Genomic DNA, 15,984 nt, shown 5'->3' on the forward strand with positions numbered 1-15,984 from the left:
CATCTGAACAATATTATGAAAAATAAAAAGGCGGGAATATTACTCCAGAATAAATCCACCTGAACCTTAAATAACTTTCAATATTTGACTCTCCATAAAAATACATTTTGTCAAAATTATAAAAGCTAGAAATAAGCGCAGGATAACATCTGGGCATTAATAATAATAAAATAAAATGATCTGGAGGGCTGAATAGAATTACCCGGAGGATGTAGGTTAGATTGTCTAAATCTTGAAGCAAAGACAGCAGACAGAAGAGTCCAGTTTTGGATTTTGAAGGAGACCTAAAGCGTTTTTTGTCTTCAAAAGGCCTCAGGATAATTTCAGTGCTTTGCTGAGACGCCACGGCGGCTCCAGACGGAATTCTCTGCTGCGATGGAGCCAAAGTCGGACGCAAGGTTACAAGGTCAGCTGTGCCAACTGATATATTTGATTAATTTTAAATATGAAATTACTAATGTTTGTCTTTTTTTTTGTTAGAGCATTGAGATTACAAATTTCAGCGGCAGTTGGGAGGACGGTTTGGCTTTCTGCGCCCTTTACCACACTTATTTACCTGCTGAGATCCCGTATGACAGCCTCAACCCAGATGAGAAGGTACAACTACTAGAATGCATTCATTTTTGTCACTTTGCTCGGATTTTTAGACAAAATATTTACATGTATATATATTTTTCACTTAAATATCTGTCATTGTGTTTAGAAAAAAGGATAATTTACAGTCATTTTAGCCTTTAATGATTAATTTATAAATCTAAATTCTGCTCATTTATTTTATAAAATATCTGCAATGATCTTCTCTGAAGGGAGAAAAACAATTTTGTTCGGCAAGACGTTAAACTAACTGCCAAAGTGCTAATTATTGTATTATTGTTAATAATTTGGTCACAAAATTTGTTATAGAATTAATACATGAAATATCAAATTTGCAGATTATTTTCTTAAAAAGATTTGCCTTAAAATGTTTTTGAATTTTTCAATTTTTTTGTAACAGAGGGAAAACTTGGAACTTGCGTTTAGGACGGGAGCAAACGCAGGAATTCCAGCCACACTGGTAAGGAAATTTACTATGAAGGGATTCATTTAAGTGTTTGAACCTCATTATGTACTTTTTCTTTAGAAGAACCTGTTTCTTAAATGTCATTCTTTTACATTCTTCGATCATCTTATGATCTATTGTAAAAAATGACCCTGGTGTTTTTTTAATTATGCCTTTTTTAGCCAAAATAATTAAAAATTGTGTTTTTCAGGACGTAGTTTCTGCAGAGCGACAGAAATTCATTAGGAATTTTGCCTCTGAGTTGTGGGCGGGGTCATTAGCATGGATCAACCCCGCCCCCTTCCCCTTCTTATGGCTAAAAGCTCAGAAAAGAGAGCTTTTAGCATGCCCAGTGTATTTTCTACATGTCAGTTTGTGGCTTTTTTTATTAACCTGCTGCCTGATTCACAATAATTCTGAAAAACTCATAAATGCAATTTTGAGCTTAATTTTCTTCGTATATGTCCTCCGTCATCAGAAAAAGGCCACAAGAACATTATAAACACACCAAAAACACAATTTTCACTGAAATGGATCTTAATTTTTTTCCATTTTTCTTGATGGAATAACTAAGTAAAATGCAAAATACATCTTTAAGCTCATTTTAAAAGCCCAGCCTTTTAGAAAATCTGCTCGTTATGTTTTATTTAGCTTTTTAACTGTTATTTTACTGTTTTATTTATACATCTGTATATTTTTTTATCCTTTTAACTTCTGTTTTACTGGAGTTTTTAATGTACAGCATCTTGTTTGACGACATTAATAAAATGAAAGTTTTCCTGCATAACATCCGAGCTCTTGTTTAAACTCCTTTTTTGTGTATAAGAGGTTGAAGCGTCTTGCAGCTTCATGGACAGTAATCTCTCTTTTTTTTCCATTACAGACAGCAGAGGAGATCCTGAAGGAAGGCGGGCCCGACTGGCAGAAAGTTCTGGGATACGTGGAAAGCATTTTCCGTCACTTTGAGATGTGACATCATCAAATAACACAGGATGGAGCTCTGTGGAATTTATCGCATCTGCCAAGACATTAAGAATGAAAAACTCCATGATTATATATGAATCCAGTCATGATACTTCGACAGCTCAACCCTTTTTTTTAATGTGCACAGCTTTGATGTTGGATTGGGGGACGGCAGACGGGTAGTCACTCTGTGACTTTTTGCATATTTCAATCACATTAATGGAAGTTTGGGGTCTTCTTTTGCACAAAATTAATGAAATGGCACCTTAAACAAAAACAGTGCAGACGTTTGAAGTGGATTTACTGTAAAACTGAAGACACTTTATTTATATGGACTTTTCTATGTAGCACTTTCCAAAACAGTATTCTCAAGAGTGCATGCAGCCAAAATGATAAAGTACCTTAGATATACACTCTGTGTGATTAGAGGAATGTTTTCTCTGAAAATTTGTTTATTTTTTAAAAATATGAATGTATGGTGACATGAAAACTAATAAAGTATGTATATAGAAATGTGACATTTTTAGTCAAGAGATTCTGAGAAACTAAGTACAATAACATTATAAAATGATTTAAAAAATGCATAATAGCAAACGGTGAGCATAAAAGTACAGAATGTAACAGAAGTGACTAAAAAATAAAAGATTGGCAGGAATAGTGTTAAGAAAATAAATAGTAAAACAGACAATTGAACATGAAGATCATGAAAAGTCACGACAGTTATGGATTCTTTCAGGACGTATCCATGAATTCGACCTCCTAGGAGGAAGCCGCGACGGACCCTCCTATAGGCGGTGTTGATAGCGGAGGCAGGAGAAGGGCCTTCAGTTTTGCAGACATGGCTGCAATTTCTGGGTCCTGGTTTTCATACATCTTCACTAATCTTGCAAATTTAAGGACACCTGAGAAAAACAGGAGATTGAGTATTTTGTTAAATTTCAGATGAATCAATATGTGTTCTGTCGGCTCAGAAAATGACATAGAAACTTCTAATAGAGGTAGAATATATACATTTATTTTATAAAGCAGGAAGTTCACGTTTAAATAAGTTCAGATTGCTATAAAAATAAGGAACATTTGGCGACTAAAGTGATGTGATTCTCACCTTCTCCCTCATTGTTGAACCCGTAGGCTTTGATAACTTCCTGTTGGATCTGGGTGGCCACAGGAAGAACCAGCTGCAGCATCTTTCCCATGTCGTTGCTGGCGCTCTCTTTGGCCTCCTCCATCCTCGCTGCGTTCTCTGGCAGGGCGAAGGCTTGGATCACCTCACTCAGCACCACTATAGATGGGAAAAACCCAAACAAAAACTCAATTTAAACCATGTAATCAGCTTTCCCACAGATTTTTTTTCAGTCTGATATAATTAATAAAAGGAATGCTCACCTCTGGTTTGCTCAACAGTCAGAGTAGGCTGTTGTGCTGGAGCTGAGGCCATCTCTGCAGGTAAAAAAAAAAAAAACATAAACAAACTGATCCTTTGTTTTCCTTAAAACATATCACATAATTCAGTACAAACAGCTTATTTAGGCTAATAACATAAAAAAATATTCAGTTAAAACATGCATCCAAACATTAAAAGATGTGTTAAATTGCTAAAAGCTGAAGTCGTGATGTTTACGACATTTTCTCTCAATCGACGACTTCATTGATAGTGGTCATCATATCCACCGCCTTTTTAGATCAAAAACACAATAAAACAGCCCAAAAAGAGTCACCTTGTTAGCACATAACATTACAAATGTTATTATGCTTAAATATATAAAGTTAAACAAGCATTAAATGTATTAAAACCATATTCACCGCTGAGAAAAACTGGCGATGCTGAAGTGGGAGTCGGTATGCCGCAAACTGATGTTTTACGACACTTTTACGACACAGCTGATCGGCGGACCGTAAATGTAAACAAACGCGTCGCCAGTTTGTTTTTGGAGCTTTCGACTTTTGGAATATGTGTTTTAAAACGCATATTAAGTTGGTGTTAGTGTGACGTATTTTTTCACAGTCTGTGATTTTTTTTTCATGACTTTTATGACGTTTTGAGGGGAATTTTGTTGCTGTTTACCCCGTTTAGCATCGATGGAGAAGAAGCTAGCAGAGTTCAGAGCCAGACGGCGAGCAGAACAGAGTAAAATGAGTGAAGCTGAAGTCCAGAGCAGACAACAGACTGCTGATGTTCACGATGAACCACCACAGAAGACAGACGACAACCCCACCGCCCCTCACAGCCAACAAGACACAGTAGTGGAGGTAAGAAAACTGAAGAATGTCAGATCCTGTTTCAGGATTCTGGTCAGACCATATGGACTCTAAGATAATTTATTCTAGAAACTTTTTTAATATCTGCAAATGTTTTTGAAATATTTATTTTGTTCATAGATATACATGCACTTGCAAAAAAAGATTTTATTATTCTGAATCATAAATATTATATATTTATTTTTGCATAATTCAGAATTAATCTTTATTTAAAAAAAAGTGGACTTTTCATGCACACAAGTCCAAGTGTTTTACGGTTAAAAACAAAGGCAAAAGCTAAAAATTTGATTATCATAACCAGATAATTGTCATAACTTTTCTGATAAGTTGTATTTACTTCACTACAAGTCCTGATCATTTAAAAAATAACACGTATTAATAAAACCAAATGATATTAAAAATGCATGACATCATAAAGTTTCTAAACCAGGTGCAAATTTTATGTAAGAAGAAAAAAATATTGCAATATTTGAAAAAATATTTCAAATTCCACAACAGGTAATCATCAGAAATCACTCATACAAAGAAAATACACAAAATAGCATAATTTACTTTAATATAAAATAAGTGTTTTAGTTCTTTAAAATAGCTAGAGTTATGGTATCAAATTTTTAATTTACAACTCAAGTTAAGTTTCAACTTTTTGAAAAATACTTGTAGTTTTCCTGTCAACAAAAATATTGACATCTTTTCTGTGTAAGTTTTCTGAAAACCTATTTTAATGTCATCTTCTCCGCAGCACCACACAGACTGGCTGCTTGAAAGCCGTCTGGGAAGATGGTTGGCCTCCAGACACCTTGTGCTGTCAAACGTTACGTTGCTCAAAGTGCTGCTGTGGCTGGTCCTGTTGGGTCTTTTCGCTGAACTGGAGTTTGGTCTGCCCTTCTTTGTCATCTCGCTGTTCTACTGGATCTATGAAGGACTTCGCAGCCCAGCTCAGCGGCAGCCTGGAGAACTCAGCGCTTATTCTGTGTTTAACCCAGACTGTCAGCCTCTCCTGGGCTCCCTCACTGCAGAACAGCTGGAAGGGGAGATGGGTTATCGACCTCTGGCTAACAGATAGTATCTATCAATTTAACATTGATGTCTAAAGCTCAAATACTTCAGTTTTGTCACATATTTCTAAAGGTGGTGGAAAAGATTCACGTTGTATGTCTAAAAGAAACAAATGACTATCAAATGAGATTCAGATTTTCTGTTCTGATTATTGAAGTCATACTGGTTTTGAAGATAAACTTGCTCCAATCATCTGAAAGCAGAACAGATTGTTAACATTTCTGATAATCAAAAATGCAATGGTGACTGGTTTTACAAACACTATTTTTTCTTGTCAATGCTGTAAATTGGAGTAAGAAACATGCAATTTTTAATTGTATGCTCCTTCTTATTGGTTTATTTATTAATCACTTACAGCTACCAATATGCTTTATGTCAATAAAAACCTCATTCAGATTAAAATCATATATTTGTGGGACATGATGTTTTGACTCTACATAGCTACTGAAGAACACATACAGACTGATATTAAAATTGTTTGCAGTTTATAATCATTTTACCCCCCAAATAAATAAATAAAGATAAAATCTGTAAGCATGTGTATTTTACATTTGAAGCCATATGTTTTGCTTGTGAACTCAATGACTAACTTTCTTTTTTCAAAGTTTGCTAAGTTTACATATGTGTGAGAATACAAATAGAGGAATATTCTTAGAACAAAATAAAATAAAAATAATAAAATTTCTATTAAAGTATTTATAATTGAATTGAAATCTTCTTTGTAATCAAAAACTGAAAATCTAAACATGTATTTATGTTATAGTGATCAAATAAATCGTGGATAAGCAGTTGGTCAGAAAAAAGTGAGTCCCCGGCCGGCAAGTGGCGCCCTTGAGTTAGATGCCAAATTAAATCTCAAGAAGAAGAAGCTGTTTGCCAAGTTTACTTCCTGTATATGATTGAATGAAGTGTTTGCGTGTATTGTTTGTTTTATTTAGCGAAACCCCTTGACGTTTTTAATGTAATTACACTTTATTCATAAATTAGTTAATACTAAACGTGATTTTATAAAGCGAACAGAGAAAAGCTAATCTACCGGCTAGCACTGTTGCAGCGGATATATTCCCTCCGACTTTAATTTAGGCTCAAAGGTCTCAGCACTTTTTGACAAGGTTTGTCCATATACAATATTTGTCATTTTTACGAGCTTTTTTGTAAACTATTGTTTTTGTCATTGGATTCTTCACTTCTGTACATTTTCGTGTTTTGATGAATTGACGAAAAGCTAAAATAAATCGATTTATTGCGCAATGAATATTACATCATTTATTTGATATATTCGAGGTTTATTGTCAACCATTTTCATTAAGGATCGACCTCCAAACATGTCTGGAAACCCGGTTGTGGTCATGCGCCTCGTGGCGTCCGCCTACAAAGTGGCAGAAAAGGCTGGATCCATCGTGAGGAAGGTGCTTCACAGTGGAGAACTTGGGATTGTGGAAAAGGTAATGTTGGTGAACGTAAAGTTGGTGTATTTGGGATCCATTTAAACTCGAATGAACCTGAATTGACTTGTTCAGACAGGAGCCAATGACCTGCAGACTCTGGCAGACAGACTTGCACAGAAAAGCATTTGTGCTTCACTGTCCAGAAACTTCCCCAACATCACCATCATAGGAGAGGAGGTCAGTAATTATCGTGTTTTTAACTCAAGATGTTCTATTCAATACAAAGAAAGTAATTTGTTTTTATTTTGTTGCAGGATCTTCCTGCTGAAAAAGTCGAAGAAGATCTTATTGAAAAAGGCCAGGAGGAGGAAATCCTTCAGAAGATTTGTCCAGAAGAGTTTCAAGCACTGAAGGAAGAAGAGGTGCTCTCCAGTAAATTGATATTTGGGGTCTGCAACTTGAGGACAAGGATCCACACGGGGGTCTTTTACCTCTATTGTCGCTCTTTAGTTAATGAAGTAAAACTTTATTCAACTCTAGTTCAAGAACTGAACGAACCACAAGTCAAATTAAAACATTTTGACAGATTTTTGTGCGCCGTGTAGCACAGAAAATCAATCGGCGGTCACAAAGCGCAACCAATATTTCTATTTTTGAACGAATTCAAGTTTTTTTTTGTGCAACTTGTGGTTTAAAAAATATGGCATCAATCACTTAGTTAGCACTGATTTGATTTTGTTTAGATGGATTTACAAATTTCTGTCTTTGATGCACCCAAAATGCTAAAATGTTTATATTTTTAATCACTGCTGACTTTACAGTATCTTGAGATGATCCTATGTGTCTTATTTTGAAAGGAAAGTTGTGAGCTATTTCTCCTCCTTAAGTTTGCTTTATTTCTGCCTAAAAAACAACAGTTTATGTTAATCATTGTAGTAACAATAACATAAATACAAATCCGCCTGAATGTGTTTGTGTGAATCACAGCTTGTCGTGTGGGTCGACCCTCTGGATGGCACGAAGGAATACACCGAAGGTAAGCTCCTCTGAAATGTTGATTTCATGAGCTGAAACGTGTCTCCATAGCAACAGCTGATATCTGTCTTTGCACGACTCCTGTTTGTACATTGCTGCCAAATACTGCATGCTCCAGACGAGTGGGTTTGCTGCTGCTGGTGTCTATTTCTCTCTCTTTTTTTCTGTCTGCTGATCCGTAGCGTCGAGGTGTCTCCATCTTGGAGCGGTAACTCCGATCCCACACAAAGGGTTGAACACGTTTCACAGCCCAGTTCTCTGTAAGAGAAGGACAAATAAACGCAATACAGCATGGAGTATTTTTTTTGTTTCTTAACGTCTTGTGTAGTGGGTGAAATAGTCGTAAAACTTCCAGTATTTCAACTTTCCTCTAATTTTGTCTTAATTTCAGGGCTCCTGGATAATGTGACCGTGCTCATTGGGATTGCATATGGCGGCAGGGCCATTGCAGGAGTCATCAACCAGCCCTTTTATAACTATCAGGTAAACGAAACAAAATATTTTTGTTAGTATGTCTTTAACTCCAGCTGTAACTTTTCCCGTTCAGCTTGGACCAGGAGCGACGTTAGGAAGAACGCTGTGGGCCGTGTTGGGATTGGGCGCCTTTGGGTTCCAGCTCCAGGAAGTGCCAGGAGACCGACGAATCGTCACCACCACCCGTTCCCATAGCAACAAGGTGGTGACGGAGTGCGTCGACGCCATGGAGCCCCATGAAGTCATAAAAGTGGGCGGAGCTGGAAACAAGGTGGGAAAGATTTTGGGTTGAAATTTGTCGTTTAAATTCAAATAAAACTTTATTTATAAAAAAAAGTGCTTTTCATGACATGAAAACAAGGCTTTAATTATAAGGCAAAGTTATAAACTATACTGTCACTTTTACAGATTTAATTGAAACAAATATATTAAAAACATTTTTTTAGTTTTTGTTTGACACAATTTATTAGCCTATTTATTCAATAATATTTGTCATTTAATAGAAAAATCATTAAAAGGGAAAAACTGGCTTAATGTCACACAACAAACTCATTTTTTTTTAATTAAATAAATCTAATTTTTGTCCAGATTATCCAGCTAATTGAGGGAAAAGCCTCCGCCTATGTCTTTGCTAGCCCAGGATGCAAAAAGTGGGATACTTGTGCTCCTGAGGCCATTCTTCACGCAGTTGGAGGTAATTAAACGAAATAATTCTGTTTCTGGGTTGTGAAAGTTTTCAGCTTTCACTTTTTTTTTTGTTTTTTGCAGGTAAACTGACAGACATGTACGGGAACGCCTACTGCTACAACGCCGACGTGAAGCACATGAACTCTGCCGGAGTTCTAGCTACACTTCGAAACCACGAGTACTACGTCAGCAGAGTTCCTCCAACAGTCCGACAAGCTCTCAAGTCTGACTGAAGTTCTGCAGCGTTTCCCACCATGGGGCTCCAGGGTGTTTGGAGTCACTCAACATCCTCTCTTTTACTCCTCTAAATCAAAAAGTTCTCATTTTTTCTGATTTTTGTAAACTAATTGATTTATTGTTTTTTTAAAACTACAGAAGTTTTGTAATTAACAAGAGGGAAAGCAAAATTTAGGGAATTAATACATAGAAATACTATATGTGCCTTGATTTTTCATATTTTAAAATATAGTAATCTATAGTAGAACATCACATATTTTCCGTCTGCAATGATGGTATAAAAACACTAAAAATGTTTCATAATCTGAACTTTAAATTACCATTTATTTAATAAAATGCACTTATTTTGTTGCTATATTTGTTTTTTTCTATATATTTTTTCTTATCTTCTGATATTTGTTTGTTGATTAAAGGGCACTATTTCAGTAGAAGGGAGAATATTTGTTTCCATCCTGCAGTCCAATAATTACCCCTCAAAATGAAGAAAAAAACAAGAAAAAGCCATTTACACCATTCTTTTTATAAATGTATTCCTTTTAATATAAATAAAATGAATTGATCTTGTTGACAAAGAGGTAAAATCTTTGAGGTTTGTAATATGTGCCAAAGCTACCCTGATTATTGCAATGAAAAAATGAACTCTAGTGAAACTAATTTAGATTTTCACATTCATTGTGCGGAGAAAATGACAGAATATTCGCTTTTATTAAACAGTTTTTACATTAATGCTGTTGAACCACAATGAAAATGAGCAACGAAGTTGTCAGTGTTGAAATAAAACCAAAAAAATCGTAATTAAAGGTCCAAACGGGACTTTTTTATTTAGAAACCCACAACATCTACAGGAACAAAAACCTGCTTTTATTTTGAAAGTGTCTATTTAATTTTTGTAATTAAAACAAATACATGAAAAGAAAAATCAACATGAAAACTCATTAATGACATTAGAACATCAGCTTTCATCAAATTAAGGTGATATTTTGTGTTCATTATTTTAAAAGCTGATGTTTGTGTACAAAGTCCAGTTATTTGTTTATTTTTTAAATTAATTCAGAGCATTATCAAGGTCTGTAAAAGCTTTGGAGAACATAATCAGTTCTGCAAACACAGACAACATTATGACCTGGTTGCTTTGCTGTATTGAGATCTTCTATTTGTTTTTCCTCAGAGTGATAAAAGAAAAGGTAACATGAAGGAGGAATATTGTTTTGATAAAATTAAGAATAATGAACATGATCCTAATGTAATGGAGCTGAGAGGTAAACAAATCTGTTTGACCCGATCTGACCGTCACCTGCTGATCCAGAATAGAAAAGTGGAGAGAAAAGATGATGACAAAACAAAAACGCTTTCATTTTCTGCAAACAAAAAATAGTGAACTTGCTTATTAACTGAGTAATTATGAAACAGAATCAAAGAAAATGATTAAAAAAATATATCATTTATTTTGAAAGGGTTTGAAAGTTGTTCTTCTTCTACAAAATAAAAGTTTGAATGGTTTTTTTCCACTGAGGTGACAAAAAGCTTTATGAAGAGACAAATGAGAGTTTGATCCTGACATTATTGGTTGGAGTAACCATTGTGTCTAGTATATCTTATTTCATGTTTGAAAGTCATAAATGAAGTAATTTACAGAAACTGGAGTCAAATCTGATTGTCTAAATTTGTTATTTTGCAACAAATAATCCTTATAAATGTGGTTAAATATTTTCAGAAAATTATTAAAACAGGCAAGCTTTACATTTTCTTTAATAATTAAAATAAGCAGTTATGGTTTTATTCTAAATGAGTTTCTCACCTGAAAAGTGGGTGGGTTGTGTGAAGAACAGATCCAAAAATCTCAAAATATTTGAGCAAAAATGAAACATAAACAAGGTGACATAAATTCTTTTTTTAGAATAAACTGACCTTCAGTCCATGTGAAACCAACTATTTGAAGATGTTGACAAAAGTATAAAAAGTGACTCAAGTTGCTTTTATTGCTACTGTATTGAGGATGTACTACTTTGTACTACGATGTACACCCTGTTGTCTTCTATCAATTAGATTAATCGTAATCTCCTTTTAATTCATGATAATCTCCAAATATTTCCCAGTTCAAAAAAATAACTTCCTGCTATTAATTGAGCTGCATAACTTCATTAAAATTCTGTTTTTTAAGATCCTAAACAGCGATTTTGCACCACATTGTTCACAAACAAACATAAATGAAAAAACTTTTTTTTTTTTTTTACAGTTTTGCTTTTTCTTATGGCTGCATGCTATTTTTTTTTATATAAGACAACAAAAACAACACAAAAACTGTAAATAAGTTTATATAGTATAAATTAGTTTGCCCAATCCTAGGTACTTCTTAAAATATGTTGTAATTTTAGTTTTTCTCTCTTGCAAAGTATCAATATTTAATATGGGCACAAAACAACATTATTTTAGTAAATTACAGAACAAAATATTTTATATCCTATTTCTAATCAGATCAAACTTTATTTATTTAAAAAAAATGTCCGTTTTTTGGTAATACGTGAATTTTTAAAAAGTAAAGAAATAAATAAAAAGTAAATGGTGATGATCTTTAAATTGCAAAATCTAAAGGGAAGCTGTAAGCAAGTATCCTTCCAGTAGGGGGCAGTGTTTTCAACATTAAACCAGCTTCCGGAAAATTCCAAAGAAAAAGTATCAACTTCCGGTCTGTGTTTTCTGCTTTTGATGCTGCTAACTCAGGTTGCAGACCAGACAATAATTTGTCACGCAGATAAAATTAAGACACACCGGAGACTCGGAACACTTCACTAAACATTTAGAAACTTTTTTTTATCTGTTAGAAGGTAAGATGCTGGTTGCTTATTTATCGACTGTCATGGCCGTAACGTTAAGTTAGCGAGTGTTTGGGTAGCATAACTGTTTTTGACTGAAACAAGATGAGGTTGCATATTAAAAAATCATGATTTTTATTTATTTATTTATTTATTTGAATTGTTACATAAAAGCATACAAATTTAGGGATATATATTGTGGAAATTGAACTTAATTTGAGTCTGTTTTTTTAAGCTGCTTTGTTTATAAAGCAGGCCGATGGTGCATTCAGGGGGAGTACGAAGCATTTATTTTGGAGATTTTTTTTGTTTTCTACTCCAGTGTTGACCAGAACAATCTGAAATAAACTGAAATTTAATTAAATGGAACGTTTAAATTGAAGTGGAATTCAAAAATCCCAACAAACGGAGGTTGGTTGATGTTTTTATGCCTTTTGGGTTTAGCCCATGATTGAGAAATAACACTTTCAAATGAGACAGAAATCAAAATAAACTCTACTTCTTCCTTCTTAAAATGTCAATTGCACGAAATGACGCTTTCAAATTCTGATTTCTTTTTCCTTTTTAGTTGGGTGACAAAATGGGACGCATCTTTCTGGATCACATTGGTGGAAGTCGCCTCTTTTCCTGCGGCACCTGTGACACCGTCCTGACCAACCGGGCTGAACTCATCTCGACGCGCTTCACCGGAGCCACCGGCAGAGCGTTTCTGTTTAACAAGGTAACTGGACTCTCCCAGCTTTACTGTAGAGCTGCCACAAACCAGTATTTTAATAGTCGACTAATTGGGTCACGCACAAACTGGATGTCAAACACACGTCATTAGCTTTTAACTAACTAAAACTAAAAACTATACCATTACCTACGATAATGCTAGTGTGAAAGCTGTAAGCTGAATTTGGCCGCTGAAGATGCTTGTGATGATAGCTGAAGATGACAAAATTGATAAAAACGCTGAAGTTGATAGCTGAAATTGTTGAAGTTGATACTTGAAAATGCTGAAGCTGATAGCTGAAAACGCCAAAGCTGATAGCTGAAAATGCTGAAGCTAATAGCTGAAAATCCTGAAGCTGATAGCTGAAAATGCTGAAGCTAATAGCTGAAAACGCTGAAGCTGATAGCTGAAAACGCTGGAGCAGATAGCTGAATACGCTGGAGCTGATAGGTGAAAATGCTGAAATTGTTGAAGCTTATAGCTAAAAACGCTGAAGCTGATAGCTGAAAACGCTGAAATTGTTGAAGCTGATAGCTGAAAACACTGAAACTGATAGCTGAAAATACTGAAGCTGATAGCTGAAAATGCTGAAGCTGATGGCTGAAAATGCTGAAGCTGATAGCCAGCTAAAATATTAGTTAAATGCCAAATTAGCCTAAACAAAATGACAGAAAGCCTAAGTTAGCCAAAACAGCTAACACGTAGGTAAAATATTAGCTAAATTCCAAATTAGCCTAAAAAATGAAAAATTCCTAAATTAGCCAAAATGCCTAGCATGCAGCTGAAATATGAGCTAAGCTCCAAAAAAGCCAAAAAACCTGAGTAAATGCCAAATTAGTCCAAAAATCTAACAGAATGCCAATATAACTTTCAGCCCTATTTTACAGAATAAAGAAAATATCTGCTGTTCTTGTGTTTTTTGAATAGAAGTTTAATAATCTAAAACCTATGTCTGTAAGGAACGCTCTGATCATCATTTTAAGTGTTTTCAAAGTGATTATTTATTTATGATTATTGACGTTTTTAGCCAAATAAAAAAAAAAAGATGTTTTCTGAGACGTAGTTTCTGCAGAGTTTTAGACGAGATTGTTGGAGTAGAGTAAGCCACTTCCCATCACCCATCTGTTCACACTCTCACACTAGCTACCCCAGCCAAGGCGAGCAATATTTAAAGGGTAACCAAACCTTAAATTAACTTTAATTTTTCTGTTGACCTCTATAAATGTGGCTTTAAAAGTGCTGTTGCCAAATTTTTGACAAATTCAAATAAACGTGTTTAATTCTTAAAAATATTGTCAAAAAGTGTATGTGTGCTGCCCCCTATAGGTTGAATTGAGGTATTATAGTTGAATTTTGTGATTGGTCAAACCAATTAAGTTTCAGAAGTTTCACGTCATGATCTGCAGCTCCAGTAATGATAACAGTCCTGTTCCTCAGCCCCACCCCTCTGGTGAGATTTTCATATTTTGGCTGTGGGCGGAGTCAGCTTCCAAAAGCTATCCAGCCATACTGTTTTGATCCAGATTCCAGCTCAGACGAGGAAAACAAAGACGCACTTTCATCTATTTGTCTGCAAGTGAATTCATCAGATGGAGCTTGTGGTCCAGCGTACTTTACATCACAAATTAGCTCTTTTTTTAAACATCAGTTTTTGCATCTGCACCTGACTCACAACAATTAAAATATAAGCATGCTTAGAAATGTAAATTTAAGCCTCTTTATATGTATGTCCTCTTTCACCAGAAAAGTGCCACAAGAATATGTTTAAGAACCCAATTTTAGTCAGAATGTGGATTTAAAATCACATAATCTCTTGCAGGTTGTAAATCTGCAGCACAGCGAAATCCAAGACAGAGTCATGCTCACAGGGAGGCACATGGTGCGGGACGTCAGCTGCAAGAACTGCAACAGCAAGCTGGGCTGGATGTACGAGTTTGCCACAGAGGAAAGCCAGCGCTACAAAGAGGGCCGAGTCATTCTGGAGCGGGCGCTGGTGAAGGAGAGCGAAGGCTTCGAGAACGTTCACTCTGACAGCTCCTGACTGCTTTCACTTCTTCAGTGTTCCTTTCATGAGTAGAGCCACACCAGAGATGTGTTACTGGCTGAAGTTCAAACCGGGAGCTGACTACTACTGATGCTTTTCTGTTGCTTTGAAAACACCTGCAGTTTCAGTATGTGCCCAGCAGGTGGTGCTGTCGTTCCGGTTTGCTCGGGTTTGCTGTTCAGAGATCAGAAAGTGTCTAAACAGATTCAGGTGTTTGATTTGACAAAGTAATATCTAATTACTTGAAGATGAATATCATAGTATTACACTACAAAAATATTTAGTAAAATTCTTCGTTGGGGTTTTTTCCTTAAACGCTTCAGCGCTTTTTATTTTAGTGTGCCAAATACTTTCAACATGTCAGAATTATATTATGTTATTTCATTTCCAAGCAGTATTTTGGGGCTTTAAAGAATTTATTTACTTTATATTTATTTATAATAAAGGTTCATAAAACAAATAAGAGCCTGTTTGGTTTTATTTAGAGCAACTTTTATTATTTAGTTCATTGAATTCTTGTTCCTAACGTCTTTTTTCCACTTTATTTAAAATGTTTACATTTTTATTTACCTTTTAAAAACACTCTAGAAGAGTGCAACTTAATTTTAGATGCTCAAAATGTATGTTTCTTTTTTAGCATGTGTTTTAATTTCCTTCTAAACAATAAATACATCAAATCGTGTTTTTTTTATGAGTTTTATGTGCTTAAGTGCTGGTGGAAACTCCAGGTAAATGCAGAGGGTTGTCTGGAAGGCGTCTAATATGAAACATGAACCAAATCAAACATACTCCTCAGAAATCAAATCAAACTTTATTTATAAAGTGAATCACTGTGATAGTTTCTAAAGGCAGCAGCTTAAATGTCACTTTGAGCTTTTAACTACGTCAGAATAATAGGATATTTGCAGAACGGAAAGTATTTTGTCATAAAAACTCTTAATTTAAAATTTTTTAAAATGGCCTAAAATAACTTTTCTTGCTGGTTCACTGGAATGAAGTTTAAACCTGCTTCCAGGTGCAGTTTTGTCATATAATTAGCTTTTATTGTAATAAACATTTGAATAATGTTAGGTTAAGGCATAAATATGTCAAATGTATTTGTAAATTTGCTACTTTTTTCTATTAATTTCACAACTATTCTTGCAAACTTTTGATTTTTTATGACATTCTTCTCATATTTTAAATTAAATTTGACTATGTAGATGTAAATATTTTTTTATGGTGGCTCTAATACTCCATGGTACTTTTTCTTGCAAAATTGTGACTTTTTTTCT

At 34.8% G+C, this 15,984-nt stretch overlaps 5 protein-coding genes across 14 annotated transcripts in view; 4 read left to right on the forward strand and 1 right to left on the reverse strand.

The window, feature by feature from the left end:
- The window catches only part of LOC112157714 (cytospin-A), a 9,686-nt gene extending 7,166 nt beyond the window's left edge, over positions 1-2,520 (forward strand). For 3 of the 7 annotated variants that reach the window (XM_024290629.2, XM_024290631.2, XM_024290633.1), the window contains exons 10-12: positions 481-597; positions 995-1,054; positions 1,923-2,520. In XM_024290629.2, the coding sequence (XP_024146397.1) occupies positions 481-597; positions 995-1,054; positions 1,923-2,012 (267 nt within the window). In that variant the 3' untranslated portion in view covers positions 2,013-2,520. Of the gene's footprint in view, positions 1-309; positions 407-480; positions 598-994; positions 1,055-1,922 lie in introns of all 7 variants that reach the window. The other 4 variants (XM_024290630.2, XM_036210459.1, XM_036210460.1 and 1 more) reach the window with 4 other exon arrangements.
- Positions 2,298-3,859, reverse strand: grcc10 (gene rich cluster, C10 gene). Its single transcript, XM_024290639.2, has 4 exons — positions 3,806-3,859; positions 3,389-3,442; positions 3,108-3,284; positions 2,298-2,904 (listed from the first exon to the last, which is right to left on the reverse strand). Exons 2-4 carry the CDS (start codon positions 3,438-3,440, stop codon positions 2,762-2,764), a joined length of 372 nt encoding a protein of 123 aa, XP_024146407.1. The 5' UTR covers positions 3,441-3,442; positions 3,806-3,859; the 3' UTR covers positions 2,298-2,761.
- saysd1 (SAYSVFN motif domain containing 1) lies at positions 3,312-5,740 on the forward strand. 3 transcript variants are annotated; one of them, XM_036210461.1, is made up of 3 exons: positions 3,312-3,448; positions 4,077-4,252; positions 5,001-5,740. In XM_036210461.1, exons 2-3 carry the CDS (start codon positions 4,082-4,084, stop codon positions 5,322-5,324), a joined length of 495 nt encoding a protein of 164 aa, XP_036066354.1. In that variant the 5' UTR covers positions 3,312-3,448; positions 4,077-4,081; the 3' UTR covers positions 5,325-5,740. The 3 variants fall into 3 exon arrangements, with proteins under 3 accessions (XP_036066354.1, XP_036066355.1, XP_024146406.2); XM_036210462.1 differs by lacking the exon at positions 3,312-3,448 and adding an exon at positions 3,828-3,903; XM_024290638.2 differs by lacking the exon at positions 3,312-3,448 and having other exon boundaries at positions 3,883-4,252.
- A 418-nt stretch (positions 5,741-6,158) lies between these two features.
- bpnt1 (bisphosphate nucleotidase 1) lies at positions 6,159-9,710 on the forward strand. 2 transcript variants are annotated; one of them, XM_024290635.2, is made up of 10 exons: positions 6,159-6,429; positions 6,628-6,762; positions 6,838-6,942; positions 7,020-7,127; positions 7,693-7,741; positions 7,923-8,000; positions 8,132-8,223; positions 8,288-8,485; positions 8,803-8,908; positions 8,983-9,710. In XM_024290635.2, the coding sequence occupies exons 2-10, from the start codon at positions 6,643-6,645 to the stop codon at positions 9,132-9,134; spliced, it is 1,008 nt and encodes a 335-aa protein (XP_024146403.1). In that variant the 5' UTR covers positions 6,159-6,429; positions 6,628-6,642; the 3' UTR covers positions 9,135-9,710. The 2 variants fall into 2 exon arrangements, with proteins under 2 accessions (XP_024146403.1, XP_024146405.1); XM_024290637.2 differs by lacking the exon at positions 7,923-8,000 and having other exon boundaries at positions 6,161-6,429.
- Positions 9,711-11,794: 2,084 nt separating this feature from the next.
- On the forward strand, positions 11,795-15,170 carry LOC112158055 (protein yippee-like 5). Its single transcript, XM_024291231.2, has 3 exons — positions 11,795-11,963; positions 12,520-12,672; positions 14,486-15,170. Exons 2-3 carry the CDS (start codon positions 12,532-12,534, stop codon positions 14,705-14,707), a joined length of 363 nt encoding a protein of 120 aa, XP_024146999.1. The 5' UTR covers positions 11,795-11,963; positions 12,520-12,531; the 3' UTR covers positions 14,708-15,170.
- Positions 15,171-15,984: the final 814 nt, after the last annotated feature.

The sequence above is a fragment of the Oryzias melastigma genome, linkage group LG24, assembly GCF_002922805.2.
Source record: "Oryzias melastigma strain HK-1 linkage group LG24, ASM292280v2, whole genome shotgun sequence".
Lineage (NCBI taxonomy): Eukaryota > Metazoa > Chordata > Actinopteri > Beloniformes > Adrianichthyidae > Oryzias > Oryzias melastigma.

What these genes read in the sequence shown, in the direction of transcription:
- grcc10 (XM_024290639.2), bottom strand. Translation starts at nt 3,440, where the DNA reads ATGGCCTCAGCTCCAGCACAACAGCCTACTCTGACTGTTGAGCAAACC. An exon ending in GACTGTTGAGCAAACCAGAG is followed by an intron (nt 3,285 to 3,388) that starts GTGAGCATTCCT and finishes TCCCATCTATAG; the next exon opens with TGGTGCTGAGTGAGGTGATC. An exon ending in GTTCAACAATGAGGGAGAAG is followed by an intron (nt 2,905 to 3,107) that starts GTGAGAATCACA and finishes TGTTTTTCTCAG; the next exon opens with GTGTCCTTAAATTTGCAAGA.
- saysd1 (XM_036210461.1), top strand. Translation starts at nt 4,082, where the DNA reads ATGGAGAAGAAGCTAGCAGAGTTCAGAGCCAGACGGCGAGCAGAACAG. An exon ending in AACAAGACACAGTAGTGGAG is followed by an intron (nt 4,253 to 5,000) that starts GTAAGAAAACTG and finishes TCTTCTCCGCAG; the next exon opens with CACCACACAGACTGGCTGCT.
- bpnt1 (XM_024290635.2), top strand. Translation starts at nt 6,643, where the DNA reads ATGTCTGGAAACCCGGTTGTGGTCATGCGCCTCGTGGCGTCCGCCTAC. An exon ending in CACGAAGGAATACACCGAAG is followed by an intron (nt 7,742 to 7,922) that starts GTAAGCTCCTCT and finishes GCTGATCCGTAG; the next exon opens with CGTCGAGGTGTCTCCATCTT. An exon ending in AGCCCTTTTATAACTATCAG is followed by an intron (nt 8,224 to 8,287) that starts GTAAACGAAACA and finishes TTTCCCGTTCAG; the next exon opens with CTTGGACCAGGAGCGACGTT.
- LOC112158055 (XM_024291231.2), top strand. Translation starts at nt 12,532, where the DNA reads ATGGGACGCATCTTTCTGGATCACATTGGTGGAAGTCGCCTCTTTTCC. An exon ending in GAGCGTTTCTGTTTAACAAG is followed by an intron (nt 12,673 to 14,485) that starts GTAACTGGACTC and finishes AATCTCTTGCAG; the next exon opens with GTTGTAAATCTGCAGCACAG.